The sequence below is a fragment of the Indicator indicator genome, chromosome 30, assembly GCF_027791375.1.
Source record: "Indicator indicator isolate 239-I01 chromosome 30, UM_Iind_1.1, whole genome shotgun sequence".
In the NCBI taxonomy this organism is placed as follows: Eukaryota; Metazoa; Chordata; class Aves; order Piciformes; family Indicatoridae; genus Indicator; species Indicator indicator.
In genome coordinates this window covers 11,987,333-12,004,497 of record NC_072039.1, presented here as the reverse complement: position 1 = coordinate 12,004,497, position 17,165 = coordinate 11,987,333, and the positions used below count along the sequence as shown (strand labels likewise).

Below are 17,165 nucleotides of genomic sequence, written 5' to 3'. Positions count from 1 at the left end.
GAAAGATTTCATTCCCTTTATTTCCTCATTAGTTCAGTTTTTAATAATCTTGTTCAATACCACATAAGATGAAAATGATATTAGAAGAGGCTCTCTCTGCCTTACATCAGTGGGCAGCCTGGTTCTGCAGCAGTGTCTAGAGCCAAGCACATGCTGGGGGGACTTCCAGAGGGACAATGTGATTCTGGGCTGGCAGCATGGGGGATGGGGGGGAAAGGCAGCAAAACTCAGGGGATGGAGATGCTCTTGACAAGGCCCTTGGCAGGACAACCAAGCTGGGGAAGGGTCTGGAGAACAGGGCTGGGGAGGAGCAGCTGAGGGAGCTGGGGGTGTTCAGTCTTCAGATGAGGAGGCTGAGAAGAGACCTCATTGCTCTCTACAGCTCCCTGAGAGGAGGCTGGAGCCAGGTGGGGGTTGGGCTCTTCTCCCAAGGATCAGGTACTAGAAGGAGAGGAAGTGGTCTGAAATTGTGCCAGGGGAGGGTTAGGTTGGAGATGAGGAAAAATATCTTTGCTGCAAGAGTGGTCAGGGACTGGCACAGGCTGCCCAGGGAGGTAGTGGAGTCCCCATCCCTGGAGGTGTTCAAGAAACCTGTGGCCATGGCACTTGGGGTCACGGAGTCCAACTGTTACAACCATTAACCCAGCACTACCAAGTCCACAGCTGGACCTTGTCCCTCAGCACCACATCTAGATGACTTTGCATCCCCTCCAGGAATGCAGACTCCAACCCTGTCCTGAGCAGCCTCTTTGGGGCTTGTAAATGCATTGGGGAAGAAATTGTTCCTCATGTCCAACCTAAACTTCCCCTAGGGCAACTTGAGGCCATTTCCTCTCCTCTTATCACTTACTCCTTGGGAGAAGAGACCAGCCCCTAGCTCAGAGCTCTCCCCTCAGCCTTCTTTTCTCTAGGCTGAACACCCCCAGGTCCCTCAGCTGCTCCTCCCCAGCCCTGTTCCCCAAACCCTTCCCCAGCTTGCTGCCGTTCTCTGGACTTGCTTCAGCCCTCCATGTCTTAGAGTGAGGGCACAAAACTGACCCCAGAACTCAAGCTGTGGCCTCACCAGTTCCCAATACAGGAGGACAATCCCTGCCCTGCTCCTGCTGGCCACACCATTGCTGATCCAGGCCAAGCTGCTGGTGATCTTCTTGCCCACCTGGGCACTCCCTGGCTCATCTTCAGCTGCTGGCAACCAACACCCCCAGGTCCTTTTTCCCCAGGCAGTTTCCAGGCACTCTGCCCCCAGCCTGGAGCATTCCTGGGACTGTCATGACCCAAGCTCAGGACCCAACACTTGGCTTTGTTGAACTTCATCCCATACATGGAGTCTTCCATGCAGCACTCCTGATTTGTCTCATGGCCTCCTTGTCTCTTGCTTTGTCTCATGGGTGCCCACTGCTGAAGGGATGGATGCTGCCAGCCTCTTGGTTGTGCTCTTACAGGAGACAAGACATGTGTCTATGTTGCATGTCAGTGCAGGTCTGAAAGACCACCTTGGAGTCTTGGAGATTAAAGACCTTGCAGAAGTGTGAGATTATATTGCTGGAATGATTAATTCCATGGTTGAAGGATGTAACAGTTCCTTGAAGGCTGCAAAAAGAGGTGACCTTGAAACAGTGCATTTAGCTGTGGTCACTGCAGTTCTACATCCAGCTGGAACATCTATATAGGGGTTTGGGGTTTTTTTTTAATGAAGTTCATTAGAAAAAGGGAAACAGCTTTGGTTTTGGTGGCTATTTCAAAGGCAGGCAGGAGAGTATCATGGCAGGGTGATGGATCATGAGCATCTCAAGTTGTGTTCCATATCAGTGCTCTTACACAGCAGGCGATCCACAGGTAATCTGTCATGTTCAGGAAGAACAAAATGAGGGCCATGCAGATAGCCCCAGAGGTTACAGAGTGCCTGCCACACTCACTGCCATGCCAGCACCACACAGTGTGAGAAGGTCCCATGGAGGCAGCACCGTGTAGACGACAGGATGCTGACCCCCACTGGAGGCAGAAAGCGCCCAGCCAGGCCTGGAGAGCTGTGCCAGGAGAGGTTGGCTTCTGCCAGAAGGGTTTTGAACAGTGCAGTTTGATTGCATGCATTTGCTAGTCTTTGTGCACCCTCAGCCTAAAGGCAGAGCTGTGGGGAGAGGGAGATTGCATTTGTCTGAAGGATTTGGTTGCTGACCAGTGTGATGTGTCCCACATTGGTCCCTGGCTCCCGTTGGAGCTCCTGGCTGGTGGAGATTTAGTGCCTGCTAGATTGATGTCAGGCTGGTGTAGGCTGGAATTTAATAGCCAAGGTTATCAAACTGCAGCTCTGGAATACCTGAACTCCTAAATTTCTGGAAGGTATTTAACAGGCCATTAATGATTTTATTGACAAGATTCATCTATATTTGCTCTTTTCAGCCCCTCATTAGCAATGCTTGTGCATGATCCTGGCAGGTGCAGTAAATCCCACCTCTCTCTGCTCAGTGGGAATCAATCAAGTCAGTGACAGCCTTTGCTGGGACTCCTTCCTTGCAGAATTTGCCAGGAGAAGTCAGTCCCTGTCAGGGAGGAGAGTATCAGTGGTGGCATCAGAGGTTTCTGCCATCATCCTCACCAGGTTCCATCAGGGCAGCAAGAGCTCTCTTGAAAGTGCCTACATTTTTGCAAGAGCCTTGCATAGGGGAGGGGGGCTGTGGGCTGCTTCTCTGTCAGAAGCTGTCAGTGCTGTAGGGAAGATCTGAGGAAGGCAGGAGCCTGCCTGCTGGTTCAGCCCCTTGCTGGCATCTCCAGGCTCCAGGCGCCATCGTGTGTTGGAGTCGCTGGATGCTTTCAGCTTCCACAGTCCTGCGTTTGATACAAGGACCTGAAGTGTTAGAATCATAGAATCCTACAACAGTCTGGGTTGGAAGGGATCTCCAAAGGTCATCCAGTCCAAAGCCCTCTGCAGGCGACATCCTCAACTAGATCAGGCTGCCCAGAGCCCTGTTGAGCTCCACCTTGAATATCTCAAATCACCTCCCTGGGTAATCTGTTCCAGTGTTCCACCACACTCACAGTAAAGAACCTGCTCCTAACATCCATACAGAATTTAGAGACCTTCAGCACTGAACAACCAAAACCATTTAAATTGAAATGAAGTGCAACAGGTCCTGATCAGGTGCTTAGGTGGAAGTTTGCCACTCCTGAAAGAGTGAATGTGAAAGCAGCTATGTTAACTGAGCCCTGGTATTGCTGTCCCATCACAGAGCAGAAAGCTCTGGCAGGTTTCCAGGTGATTTGCCCTCTTTTCTCCCCCTTCTTGCTTCTTTTTCTACCTCTTGCATCCTCCCCACATTTGCTTTCCTCCGATCTATAGGACGAGGGACAATGGTTATAGGATGAGTGGCAATGTCTTCAAAGTAGAGCAGAGCAGATGTGAGGAACAAGTTCTGCACCAGGAGGCTGCTGGAGCAACTGCAAAAGGTTGTCCAGGGAGGTGGTTGTGGCCCCATCCCTGGAGATATTGAAGATGAGGCTGGACAAGGCTCTGAGCAACCTGATCTGGTGGAGGATGTCCCTGCTGAGTGCAGGGGGTTGGACTGGATGAGCTTTGGAGGTCCCTTCCCACCCAACCCATTCTATGATTCTATGATCTCCAGTGCTGCCCCTTCCTCTCTGCTCTCCCTGAGAGGCTCATCCATGCATCCCCAGGCTGTCAGCTGGGTGTTGCCTCCAGAGCTGCTCATTGATCCCTGCATTAGCATTCAGCCAGGGCTGATGTGCTGTGCCTCTCTTGCAGCCTACATGAAGCGGCGGCACAGCTCCGTCAGCGACAGCCAGCCCTGTGAGTCCTCCTCCGCCGGCATCGACTACAGCCAGGGAGCCAGCCCCCAGCCCCAGCACCAGCTGAAGAAGCCCCGGGTGGTGCTGGCACCAGAAGAGAAAGAAGCTCTGAAACGAGCCTACCAGCAAAAGCCATACCCATCACCAAAAACCATTGAGGAACTCGCCACCCAGCTCAACTTGAAAACCAGCACTGTCATCAACTGGTTCCACAACTACAGGTAGGAGCCCTGCTGGCAGCCCTGCTGCCAAGGGAGGGACTTTGGAGGGTGTCAGGGAGCGATAGGACTGGGGAGAATGGGGAGCAAAACTAGAAATGGGTAGATTCAGATTGGAAGAAATTCTTCCCCATGAGGGTGGTGAGACACATGGGATATGCTGCCCAGGGAGGTGGTGGAGTCACTGTCCCTGGAGGTGTTCAAAAAAAGCTTGGATGTGGCACTTGAAGCCATGGTTTAGTTGTCAGGAGGTGTTAGTAATAGGTTGGACTTGATGATCTCTCAGGTCTTTTCCAACCTGGTTGATTCTGTGATTCTGAGACTATTCAGAAGGGGCTGTGGGGATAGGTTGAAGGGCAATGGTTTGAAACCGGAGCAGGGGAGGCTTACATTGGACATCAGGAGGAAGTTCTGCACAGTGAGGGTGGTGAGACACTGGCACAGGTTGCCCAGGGAGGTGGTGGAAGCCTCATCCCTGGAAGTTTTTCAGGCCAGGCTGGATGTGGCTCTGAGCAACCTGCTCTAGTGTGAGGTGTCCCTGCCCAAGGCAGGGGGGTTGGAGTTGGGTGATCCTTGAGGTCCCTTCCAACCCTGACAGTTCTATGAGGGATTCATTGGTGTGACCTTGGCAGTCCCAGATGGTGGGCAGCGAACAGAGCCAGCAGGCAGGGATGGCCAACAGCAGTGCCAGGGCTCAGGCTCATTGTAAGGCATCCCTGAGGAGCACCAATGTTCACATATTGATGGAAGTGGAGATTTTAAGCAGAAAAGTCTGGGGATTGGGGAGGACATGGATTTGGAGATGTCCACTGTTGAATATTTCTAAATCAGAGTGCAGGAAGCTGGGCTGGGTCCCTTGCTTGCATCTGCACACTCCCACAGGCACACTCACACTGACACTGGCACATGACACAGCCACCCTCACACAGCTGCAGGGTGTGCAATGCCTGGGTCACTTGTTGGGGGTGCCTGGAGGTGTCCTCTGCTGGGTGGCATCAGCATTGCACTGCTTTCATCTTCTCATTTTCCCACATAAGAGCAAAAAGAAGCTTTTCTTCGAGGCCTTGAGTCACCAAGCTGTGAAAATAGGCACAGGGTATGCTGGATTTTTGGGAAGCTCCACACAGTCACAAAGGACAGAGAAGCTGAAACTCTGAAATCAGATATGGCTGCAGATTGATTTATTGTTATGATTAAAGCATTGAGTTCCCCTGCAATGAAATATCACAGAACACCAGGGCTGGAAGGAACCCCAAGGATCATAGAGTCATAGAATGGTTTGGGTTGGAAGGGATCTCCAAAGCTCATCCAGTCCAAGCCCTGCAGTCAGCAGGGACACCCTCCACTAGATCAGGTTGCTCAGAGTCTTGTCCAGCCTGACCTTCAGTATCTCCAGGGATGGGGCCTCAGCTACAGAATCACAGGTTGCAAAAGGCCCTCAGCATCACCAAGTCCAACCATTAACCCTGCTCTACAAGGCTCACCCCTAAACCATATCCCCAAGCACCACATCCAAACCACCTTTAAACACATCCACGGTTGGTGACTCTACCACCTCCCTGGGCAGCACATTCCAGTTCCTGACCACTCTCTGAAAAAATTTTTCCTACTGTCCAGTCTAAACCTACTCAGTTGGAGCTTGAGGCCATTCCCTCTTCTTCTGTCACTAATTACCTGTGAGAAGAGACCAGCAGCAGCCTCTCTACAATGTCCTTTCAGGTAGCTGTAGAGAGCAATGAGGTCTCCCCTCAGCCTCCTCTTCTCCAAACTAACCATCCCCAGCTCCTTCAGTCATTCCTCATCAGATTTATTCTCCAGGCCCTTCACAGCTCCCCTGCCCTCCTCTGCCCTGGCTCCAGCACCTCCACATCTCTTCTGGATTGAGGTGCCCAAAACTGGACACAGCACTCCAGGTGTGGCCTCCCCACAGCTGAGTCCCAGGCTACAATCCCCTCCCTGCTCCTGCTGGACACAGCATTGCTGATCCCAGCCAGGATGCCTTTGGCTTTCTGTGCCACCTGGGTGCTGCTGGCTCCTATTCAGTTGCAAGTCCCTCTGCAGAGCCTTCCTACCCTCATGAAGATCACCACTGCCACCTACCGTGGTGTGACTGCAGACTTGCTGCTGACACTCTCTGTGTCTTCATCAAGGTCATCGATAAAGATGTGAAACAGAAGTGGTCCCAGCACTGAGCCCTGAGGAACACCACTTGTGACCAGCTGCCAGCTGGATTTAACTCCACTGAGCACCACTCTTTGGGCCCATCCAGCCAGGGCTTTATCCAGCAGAGCACTGCTCAGCCAAGCCACCAGCAGCCAGTTTGTCCATGAGAATTCTGTGGGAAACAGTGTCAAAGGCTTTTCCAAAGTCCAGGCAGACAATACCCACAGCCTTTCCCTCATCCCATAGTCAGTCATCCTGTCACAGAGGGAGATCAGGTTGGTCAGGCAGGACCTGCCCTTCATAATTATCCCCATGCTGACTGGGCCTGATCCCCAGGTTGTCCTCTCTGTGTTGTGTGATGGTGCTTGAGATGCCCTGCTCCATGCCCTGCCCTGGCACCGAGGTCACACTGCCAGCTCTGTAGTTTCCCAGATCCTCCTTTCTTCCTTTCCTGTAGATGGGAGCTACATTTGCTACCCTCCAGTCCAGTGGCACCTCCCCAGGCAGGAGGACTTCAGGTGAAGAATGGAAAGAGGCTTGGAGAGCAGTCTGCCAACTCCCTCAGCACCCTTGGGTGTAGCCCATCCAGCCCCACAGACTTGTGTGCAGCTAAGTGGTGCAGCAGTCACTGACCACTGCCTCACTGACTCTGATGACCTCATCCTGATTCCCCTCCCTGACTCCTAGCTCAGGAGGCTGTGTCCTGCTGGATGCAGTGCTACAGACTCAGGCAAAGTAGGCATTGAGCACCTCAGCCTTCTCCCCATCCTTGGTCACTCTCTTTCCCTCTGCATCCAACAAAGGATGGAGATTTTCCCCCAGGCCTCCTTTTGTTGTTCAGGAGTTTATAGAAACATTTTTTATTATCCTTAACAGCTGTGGCTAGGTTGAGCTCTGGCTGTGCTTGGGCTCTCCTCATTTTCTCCCTGCATAGCTTTGCTACATCTTTATAGCCCTGATGAGAGTCCTGTCCCCTCTTCCAAAGGCCACAGACTCTGCTTTTGTCCTTGAGCTCTAGCCAGAGGTCCCTACTCCTCCAGTCCAGGCTCCTTTGTCAGCACACAGGGACAGCTGCTCCTGGGCCTTCAAGGCTTCCCTCCTGAAGCGTGTGCAGCCTTCCTGGACTCCTATATCCTTCAGGGTGGCCTCCTGGGGACAGAAGCCCAAGGTGTCAGTCTTGCCAACCCCTCTGCTTGTTTCCCCAAGGACAGAGAACTCAACCAGTTCAGGATCACTGAGCCCAAGATGCTCTCCAACCTTTACTGCCCCACAAGTTCTTCCCTGTTCACAGGGAAGCCAGGAGGGCTCCTTCCCTGCTTGGGTCCCTCACCAGTTGTGTCAGGAAGTTATCCTCCACACGCTCCAGGAACCTGCTGTATTGTATTCCCAGCAGCCATCCAGGAAGTCGAAGTGTCCCAGGAGAACAAGGGGCAGGGATTGTGAAACCTCTCTCAACTGCTTATAAAAGATTTCATCTCCCTCTTCATCCTGGTTGGGTGCTCTAGAACAGATTCCCACCACAATATCACTTTTGCTGGCCCTACTCCTGATTCTTACCCACAAGGACTCAACCCTATCATCACCTTCAGTAATTTGCATACTTTCTTCTCTTTCCCTAACATAGAGGCCACTCCACCACCTCTTTTTCCTTGCCTATCCCTTCTGAAAAGTTGGTACCCATGGATGGCAGGACTCCAGCTGTGGGAGTCATCCCACCAGGTTTCCCTGAAGGCTGCTAGATCATAGTTTCCCTGTAGCACAGTGGCCTCCAGCTCCTCCTGTTTCTTGCCCATGCTGTGTGCATTGGTGTATAAACATTTCAGGGAGGGAGTTGAGTACATAGCTTTCAACCCTGAGGGGCAGTAGACCTTCTGGTTATCTAAGATGCCAACACACTGCTCCACAGCATTGGGCTACTACACCCAGGGTTCTTGATGCCAAGGCCAGCTACGTCCCCATCCCCCTTTAAAACTATTTTAAAGCCTTGCCAGTGAGCACAGGCAGCTCATGTGCAAGGATTCTTGTCCCCTTATGGGACAGATGAACTCTGTCTGTCACCAGCAGACCTGGTGCCAAGAAAACTTCCCCATGGTTAAACCTCCAAAGTTCTGTTGGTGGCACCAATCTCTAAACCATGTGTTCATCACATGGATTATTTTTCTTCCCTTCAGTGTCACTTCCTGTCACTAGAGGGATTGAGGAGCACACCACTTGTGCTCCTGAGCCCTCAAGTAATCTCCCTGAAGTCTTTTTTAAGTGCTTTTGTACTCCTACCCAGTGCCTCACCACTCCCAATCTGCACAACCAGCAGTGGGTAGTAGTCTGATGGCCACACCAGATCGAGGAGTCCCTTAGAGATGTCCCTAACCCATGTGCCAGGCAGGCAGCAGACCTCCCTGTGGGATGGACCTGGCCTGCAAATTGGGTCCTCAGTTCCCCTGAGGAGGGAATCCCCTACTCCCACCTTTCTTTTTTGTTTTTGCTTGCACTGGTCCTAAGTCGTGGGGCTGGCTGACAAGTCCTGGGTGGCTGCATTCATGGACATTCATCTCCATCCTTGTTCATCCAGCCCTCTGCTTTCAGAGCCCCAAACATGTTGTGTGTGGGCAGCTGGGAAGACAGGGGATTGGGAGGGGACTGGCCTGTCTCTCCTGCCTCACTGGAGGGGGACCTGCCTCCATTCCTCCCCATCTCATAGGGTTCTTCCTTTTTCCAGGTGACAAGAGGGCATGGGACACCCTGCTTCTTGTGCCACCCACACCTGCTGACCCTCCCCCAGGGATGGCAGAGTCTGACTCCCCAAGTCTATCTCCTTTCCATATCCCCTTATAGTCCTCAGCCTTGCAGCTTCTTCCTTGAGCTCAGCCACAGGCTGGGCAGATCGTTCACCTGCTGCCATCTGATCCAGGTGTTGGCTCTGCCACCCTCCATTGCACGTGCCAGGCTCCAGCACTCACCACAGCCAGGGGCCTGGACACCTGCCTGTCTGCTCAGATCCTCTGTCTGGGTACCCCCAGTTCTACTGACAACAGCTCCCAGCCTGGTTGGAACCATGGCTGGGTCTCCATCACTGCCTGACTTCACAGGCTGCTGGGACACAGCCAGAGGACTTCCCATGCTTGCTGAGTGCCCTTGCTCAGTGTGCAGGGGTCACAGACCCCCAGCGAGCTGTGAGCAGCTGTGGCACCCCCTGAGGCAGCCACAATCACTGTTTGATCACTCTGCTCCCAGAGACTTCTTATCACCTGATCAAGGATGGGTGGGGGGTGGGCAGTGCTGCTCCCTGTGGCAGGTGCCCCTTTGCTGTGTTAATGTCTCATTTGGATTTACTGGGAGCTGCTGGTTCCACACACCTTGGCTCAGCAGCCTGCCCCCAAGCTGTCAGCCCCTGGCACAGTAAAGCTGTTTTTCCCAGCTTCAAAAAGCCCTAAAAGGAGCTTTTGGATGGCTCTTTTGGCTACAGGTCCCCTGCCCAGCACAGCCTTACCTGCACTGAAGGTGATCTACCTCCCTGTTGCAGTGTTCCAGCAGCCTCCTTGCTGCAGAACTTGTTCCTCATATCCAATCTCAATCTGCTCTGCTCACATTTTAAACCATTACTCCTCATCCTGTCCCTGCAGGCCTTTGCAAACAATCCCTCTGCAGCCTTCCCGTAGCCCCTTCAGGTACTGGAGGGCTGCTCTTAGGTCTCCCTGGAGCCTTCTCTTCTCCAGGCCGAACAACCCCAACTCTCTCAGCCTGTCCCCAGTCCCCTGATCATTTTTGTGGCCCTCCTTTGGACCTGCTCCATCATCTGGTGCAACCTTTCTAGGTCACAGTCTAGCTGCAGTGAGCTGGCCCAGCAGCCTGGCAAGGAGAGTCTTCAAACTGTCCAGTGTAGGGCAATCCACCACTTCCCCTGGGAGGTGATTCCAGGCTCTGACAGTTCTCATGGGGAAACATTTTCTTCTAGAGCCCAGTGGGGATCTCCCCAGCAGTAACTTGTCCCCATCCCTCCTTGTCTTTTTCATGGCATTCCCTGTGAAAAGGGAGTCTCCATCCTCCTGGCAGGCACCCTTTGTGTACTGGAACATGGTACTAAGGTGTCCCCTAAGCCTTCTCCTCTCCAGACAGAACAAACCCAGCTCCCTCAGTCTCTTCAGTGCCCTTCTCAGAAGGAACCATCTCTGCATTTGAAGCACTAAAGCAGGTTTTGGCCTAGAGACACCGATAAAAGGAAGCAGTGCTGGAGTGGGATGGAGGAATTATAAGGATTTGAGGAGATACCAGCTGTGCTTGGGATTGGGAATCTTAATTAGTGCCTCAGACTATTCTCCAAGACATTTCTGCTGATGAATATTGAGCAGGTACAGTTGAGTACAGTTGGGTTTAGTGCTGCTCTGTGCCTGCACTCCATGCCAGTCATACCCCTAATCAGTCCAGATTGCTAAACTTCTTTGTTAGTATAAAGTGCCAACATCTAAAGGGTATTTTCCACTTTGGCCCCCTTGTCAGCTTTGAAGAGGGGAGCTGCTGAAGCAGAAGCAGCTCAGTTTAATGAGATAGCTGAGAAATATCCTGCACAACAGTTAAATAATGTTTACAGTAAACAATCCCAAATGCAAACCCCCTAAGCAGAGGGGACTCAGTCCCCCTGCGCTTCCCTGCCTGCCACCCGCCACAGATGCACTCATGCACCGCTCAGGCTTCTCCAGCTGCAGCCTCCCTTCCAATTCCCACTTCCAGGCAATTATCCCCCAGTTGGAGGGATGCCTATGAAAATATGTTCCCTTCAGCCTGCCAGCAAACTGTGCTCCTCTCACTTGGGCAGAGGGGCAGAGCACTGGGGGGGGCCCTGTGGCACCTTCCTGGTCACCAGCAGCCCTGGTGCTGCAGCAGCGCCTGCCGAGGAGCACTGAGCAGCCTGCAGAGCCACACCGAGCTGACACTGCCTCACACTGCCTGCTGACAGTGGCCTGCCCAGGGAGGGAAACAAAATGGGTAAACAAGGTGCTAGAGGCTGGTGGGCAGCACTGAGTGACCTGGACCTGCTCCCGCATGTGCTGCTGAGGCTCCAGGACTCGAACGAGATGTTTCGCACAGAATTGTCAGGGTTGGAAGGGACCTCAAGGATCAGCCAGCTCCAACCCCGCTGCCAGGGACACCTCACACTAGAGCAGGTTGCACACAGCCACATCCAGCCTGGCTGCAAAAACTTCCAGGGATGAGGCTTCTACCACCTCCCTGGGCAACCTGTGCCAGTGTCTCACCACCCTCATGGGGAAGAATTTCTTCCTAATGTCTAATCTAAATCTTCCCTCCTCCAGCTTGGATCCATTCCCCCCAGTCCTATCCCTACTCTAAAAGGTCCCTCCCCAGCTTTCTTGGAGCCCCCTTCAGATACTGGAAGGCCACAAGAAGGTCACCTCAGAGCCTTCTCTTCTCCAAACTGAACAGCCCCAACTCTCTCAGCCTGTCCTCACAGGAGAGAAGCTCCAGCCCTCTGCTCATCCTCGTAGCCCTCTGCTCATTCTGGTGTTTCAAGCCTGTTTGAAGCCCTGAGTGCTCTGAGAGGTTGCCACCAGTAAAAAAATCAAACCACGTGGCTGTGCCTTTCCTCTGTACAATTATTTTCTTAGCTTTTTGAGTGTGAAGGGCTCTTAAATCATTTGCAGGACATTGCAAAAGAGGTACAAGTTGCATGTTTTGCTAGGGGCAAAGCTCCAATCCTCTGCCATGGACAGGGACACTTCCCACCAGCCCAGCTTGCTCAAGGTCTCATCCAGCCTGGTCTTAAAAACTTCTAGGGATGAGGTGTCCACAACCTCCCTGGGCAACGTGATCCATTCTCTCCCCACCCACACTCTAAAGAATTTCTTCCTCCTCTCCAGTCTCAATCTCCCCTCTCCCAGCTCAAAGCCATTGTCCCTCATCCTGTCACTCTCAGCCCTTGTCAGAAATCCCTCCCCAGCTCTCCTGGGGAGTCCTTTCAAATACTGGAAGGCTGCTGTAAGGTCTCCCTGGAGCCTTCTCTTTCCCATGCTGAACAGCCCCAACTCTTCCAGCCTGTCCCCATAGAGGAGGTGCTCCAGCCCTTTGATCATCTTCGTGGCCTCCTCTGGACCTGCTCCAGCAGTTCCAGTTTGGTGCTCTATTGCCTTGAGGATGGCACAGAAGAGCAGATTGCAGGGATCTGTGTCCCACTTCACATGTGGAAACTGGCACACAAACTGGGTGAGGTCCCAGAGATGATACTGTAGGAGCATCAGGAATGAAACCAAACTTCCTTGCAGTGTTAACCTGGCACTCCTGGATCCCAAACTTCATTGCTTTTGCTCTGGGCATGTGTTTGAATGGTCTGCAGCCTTGTGCTTGTCCAGGTGGTGTGTGAAAGCTTGTGCAGGGAACTTCAACAGATGCCCCAGGAGATCTCTGCTCCTTTGAGTTCCCCTGATAAATGCCAACAGGATGTGTTGTTGATTTGGAGGCCAACACCCTCCACCAAGAGGAGTGCTCTCTGCAATTTCCAAGCTGCTGTCACCAGTTCTTCTTAACCAGAGGGATTTAATTACTGTGTTAATTGGGAGCTGACTAGATTCCAGAAGCAATCTATTGGGTGTGAATTTTCCAGGGATTTCCACAGACATCCAAGCTGTATTCTGTAGGGCTGTGGTCAGATAGTCTGAGCATGTCACCCTGCAGGGTCCTGCTGGAGCTGAGGTGTTTTGAATGCCATGCAGGCACAAAGCTCTCCCCCATTTCCTCTCCTGACTTGGGGAATGCTACAGAAGCAGCATGTCCTGGATCAATGTCCACACAGGGAGACTTAAGCATAAATAGGGCCTGATAATCGATGCTGCAGGATGTGTGCAATTAATGGTAATAGAAAATTAATGTTAGCACCTGTGGTCTTCTGTTAGGTGAATAATATTCTCGTAGGGAAAATTACAGGCCCCCTAAATCCTTCTGAAGTGTGGAGTCAGCAAGTACTGCTGAAATACTCTGTTGCATTTCAAGTAAGTCAATAACATCATTAGCTTCAAAAGCAGTATTCAGGCAGTGTTCTGCATTTATCCTAATTCCTTGCCTTTGTGAGCTGCCTTCTGTAGCACACTTAGGGGAGAAGGAAAAAAACCTGCAGCCAGCAGTGTTGGGGACAGCATTTCACTCATGGTTTGCAAAACTCTTGGCGGTTCTCCCTGGCTGAAACAAAAAGTTTCCTCTTTGCTCTGAAAGATAAAGTGTAGCTAAATTCTTCTTGTGTCTGAAGTCTCATCCCTCACCACAGGTCACTGAGGATCCCACTTGGGTGCAAATTAGGACCTGAACAGTGGCCATAACCTCTGTACTGAGGGAGCAGTGCACAGAGGTAGGCCAGGCCATCAGATTCTTTCATAGAACCACAGGCTGGAAGGGAACCTTGAGGGTCATCTTGTCCAACTCCCCTGCAGTCAGCAGGGACATCTCCAAGCAGGGCAGGTTGCTCGAGGTCCCCTCAACTTTGACCTTGAATGTCTCCAAGGATGGGGTATCCACCACCTCTCTGGGAAGCCAGTTCTGGGATTTCACCACCCTCATTGTGCAGAACTTCCTCCTGATGTCCATCTGCCCTGCTCCAGTTTCAAACCCTTGCCCCTTGTCCTATCACTCCAAGTCCTTCTAAACAGTCCCTGCTCAGCCTTCCTGTAGGTCCCCTTCAGATGCTGAAATGCTGCTCTGAGGTCTCCCTGGAACCTTCTCTTCTCCAGGCTGAACAGCCCCAACTCTCCCAGCCTGTCGCTGTAGCAGAGATGCTCCAGCCTTCTGATCATCTCTGTGGCCTCCTCTGGACCCTCTCCAGCAGGTCCATGTCTCTTTTGTGTTGAGGGTCCCATATCTGGACACAGCACTGCAGGTGAGGTTTCCCCAGAGCAGAGGCGCAGAATCCTCTCTCTCCATCTCTGGCCACACTGCTTTGGATGCAGCCCAGGCTGCCCTTGGCCTTCTGGGCTGCAGGTGCCCATTGCTGGTTCCTGTCCACCCACCAGCACCCCCAAGTCCTTCTCTGCAGGGCTGCTCTCAATCTCATCATCCCCCAGCCTGGATCCCTGACCTAGGTGCAGGACCTTGCATCTTGCTTTATTGACCTTCATGAGCTTCTCCTGAGCCTACTTCTTCAGCCTCTCCAGGTCCCTCTTGATGCCATCCCATTCCTCAGTCATGTCAACCACACCACTCAGCTTGGTAATGAACTGTTCTGTAGGCATGAGGACGTTTGGGCTTTTAAACGGAGAAGGAAGAGGGAGGAAGGACCAAGTTAAGTGGCACAGGCAGTGTCTTTGGGGTATTATTTCATGCTTCAGGTCACAGGAGGGGCAGGGTGGCACATCAGGCCAGTTCAGCCACACATGGAGTGCATTAATCCCCTTGAGATGCACTCCTTGCCATGTCACTATTCATGTCCTGGAATCGATTTTCTAAATAAGAAATGAGGCAGAGGCCAGGCTGGCTCCAAGGCTGACAACCTGTCACAAGGCTGTGCTGCCCCAGAGCCAGCTCAGAGCAGCACCTGGATTCAGCTGCCTTTCTTCTTGGTGTCCAGGAGAGGCTTGTCCAGGTTTTTTTTTCCCTTGTTTATTTGTTTTTTCACAGAATCACAGAACTTTCAGGGTTGGAAGGGACCTCAAGGATCATCCAGTTCCACCCCCCAGTGCCATGGGCAGGGACACCTCATACTAGAGCAGGTTGCTCACAGCCATATCCAGCCTGGCTGCAAAAACCTCCAGGGATGAGGCTTCCACCACCTCCCTGGGCAACCTGTGCCAGTCTCTCACCACCCTTATGGCAAAGAACTTCTTCATAACATCCAATCTGAATCTCCCCACTTCTAGTTTTGCTCCATTCCCCCCAGTCCTATGTCTCCCTGACACCCTCAAAAGTCCCTCCCCAGCTTTCTTGGAGCCCCCTTCAGATCCTGGAAGGCCACAAGAAGGTCTCCTTGGAGCCTTCTCCTCTACAGACTGCACAACCCCAACTCTCTCTGTCTCCAGAGCAGAGCAGCTCCAGCCCTCAGCTCATCCTTGTGGCCCTTCTCTGCACACATTCCAGCACCTCCAGATCCTTCCTGTAATAGAGGCTCCAGAAAGTGCTCCAGGTGGGGTCTCATCAGAGTGGAGCAGAGCAGGGGAATCCCCTCCCTCTCCCTGCTGGCCACACTTCTCTTGCTGCAGCCCAGGCTCCGCTTGGCTCTCTGGGCTGCAAGTGCTCCCTGCTGGCTCTTTTGAGCTTCTCATTCACTAGCACCCCCAAGGCCTTTTCTTCAGGGCTGCTCTCAATCCAGTCCCTGCCCAGCCTATATCAGTGCCTGGGACTGCCCTGACCCAGCTGCAGGACCCTACACCTTTTAGGCAAAGTGGCTCTTTTCTAGATACTTCTTTTTGTATTTACAAGCCTTTTTCTTCTGGATCTACTAGAAATGTGTTCATGGTTTTTCCATAGTGGCAGTGTGTTGGAAAGTTTCACCTTCCTGATGTCAGGCTTTTAGTGGGAACAGGAGACCTGCAGAGCCTTTTGCCTCTGTTCCCTGAGCCCCACCCAGTGCTGTAAAAGCTGAGCACACATTTATGAATCTTACTTGATTTAAACTTGTAAAACTAAGGAGGGTGATCTGCCATTGGCTTTCCCCAACGATTTTCCTGTTATCTGCATGTTTCTTTTCCTTCTTCATTCCCTAATGCCTGCTGTGGTTACTTTGAAGGGGCACCTCCAGATTTGCTGTAAATACACAAAATGTATGTGGAAATCACAGAATCATTTCAGTTGGAAAAAACCTTTAAAGTCCAACCACTGACCCAGCACTGCCAGGTCACCACTAAACCATGGCCCTCAGCACATGGCTTTGAAATCCCTCCATGGATGGGAACTCCACCACTGCCCTGGGCAGCCTGGGTCAGGCCTTGACAACCCTTTTAAGAGAAGAAATTCTTCCTCATGTCCAACCTAAACCTCCCCTGGTGTGGCTTGAGACCATTTATCTTTACCTGTTGCTTGTTCCTTGGAAGAAGAGCCCAGCCCCACCTAACTGCAACCTCCTTTCAGGGAGCTGTAGAGCGCAATGAGGTCTCCCCTTAGGCTCCTCTTCTCCAGGCTGAACACCCCCAGCTCCCTCAGCTGCTGCTCCCCAGCCCTGTTCTCCAGACCCTTCCTCAGCTTTGTTGCCCTTCTCTGGACCTGCTCCAGCCCTCAATGTCCTTCTTGGAGTGAAGGGCCCAAAGCTGAACCCAGTATTTGAGATGTGGCCTCATCACTGCCCAGTACAGGGGGACAGTCCCTGCTCTGGTCCTGCTGGCCACACTGTCTCTCAGGGGTAGGGGTCAATGTAACCCCAAGCACTGCAGAAATTACCAGAAATGGTTTATGTGCTCCAAATCCCACTGGGATGCCGAGCAGGAGACCTGAGGACAGGCAAGGATTTGCAGGTTATGTCCTTCCATCACAGCAGGCTGCACAGTGGGCATGTGGCCGGGGAGAAGGGAGTTCAGAACATCCTAACCATGCTTCATGTTCTCCCAGATGCCTTTTCAGTCAGGTCTTGGAGTCTGAGGCCAGGGAAAAGGGAATTGGCCTTCCAGTATCTGAAGGGGGCTACAAGAAAGCTGGGGAGGGGCTTTTGAGGCTATCAGGTAGTGATAGGACTGGGGGGAATGGAATAAAGCTGGAAGTGGGGAGATTCAGACTGGACATGAGGAAGAAGTTCTTCTCCATGAGAGTGGTGAGAGCCTGGAATGGGTTGTGCAGGGAGGTGGTTGACACCCCATCCCTGGAGGTGTTTGCAGCCAGGCTGGATGAGGCTGTGGCCAGCCTGATCTAGTGTGAGGTGTCCCTGCCCATGGCAGGGGGGTTGGAACTGGCTGAGCCTTGTGGTCCCTTCCAACCCTGACTGATTCTGTGATTCTATGATTCTATGATACAGTCTCAATCTGTGCCAGGGGAGGTCTAGGCTGGACATTAGGAGGAAGTTCT

The 17,165-nt window shown here is 52.4% G+C and overlaps 1 protein-coding gene across 6 annotated transcripts in view; it reads left to right on the top strand.

Annotated features, from left to right (window-relative positions):
- CUX1 (cut like homeobox 1) overlaps positions 1–17,165 on the top strand; it is a 384,575-nt gene that overhangs the window by 323,493 nt on the left and 43,917 nt on the right. The window contains exon 23 of one of the 6 annotated variants that reach the window (XM_054394422.1): positions 3,761–4,025. The exons of the other annotated variants lie outside the window; for them this stretch is intronic. Coding sequence (XP_054250397.1) covers positions 3,761–4,025 — 265 coding nt within the window. The remainder of the gene's footprint in view (positions 1–3,760; positions 4,026–17,165) is intronic. 6 annotated transcript variants of the gene reach the window in all.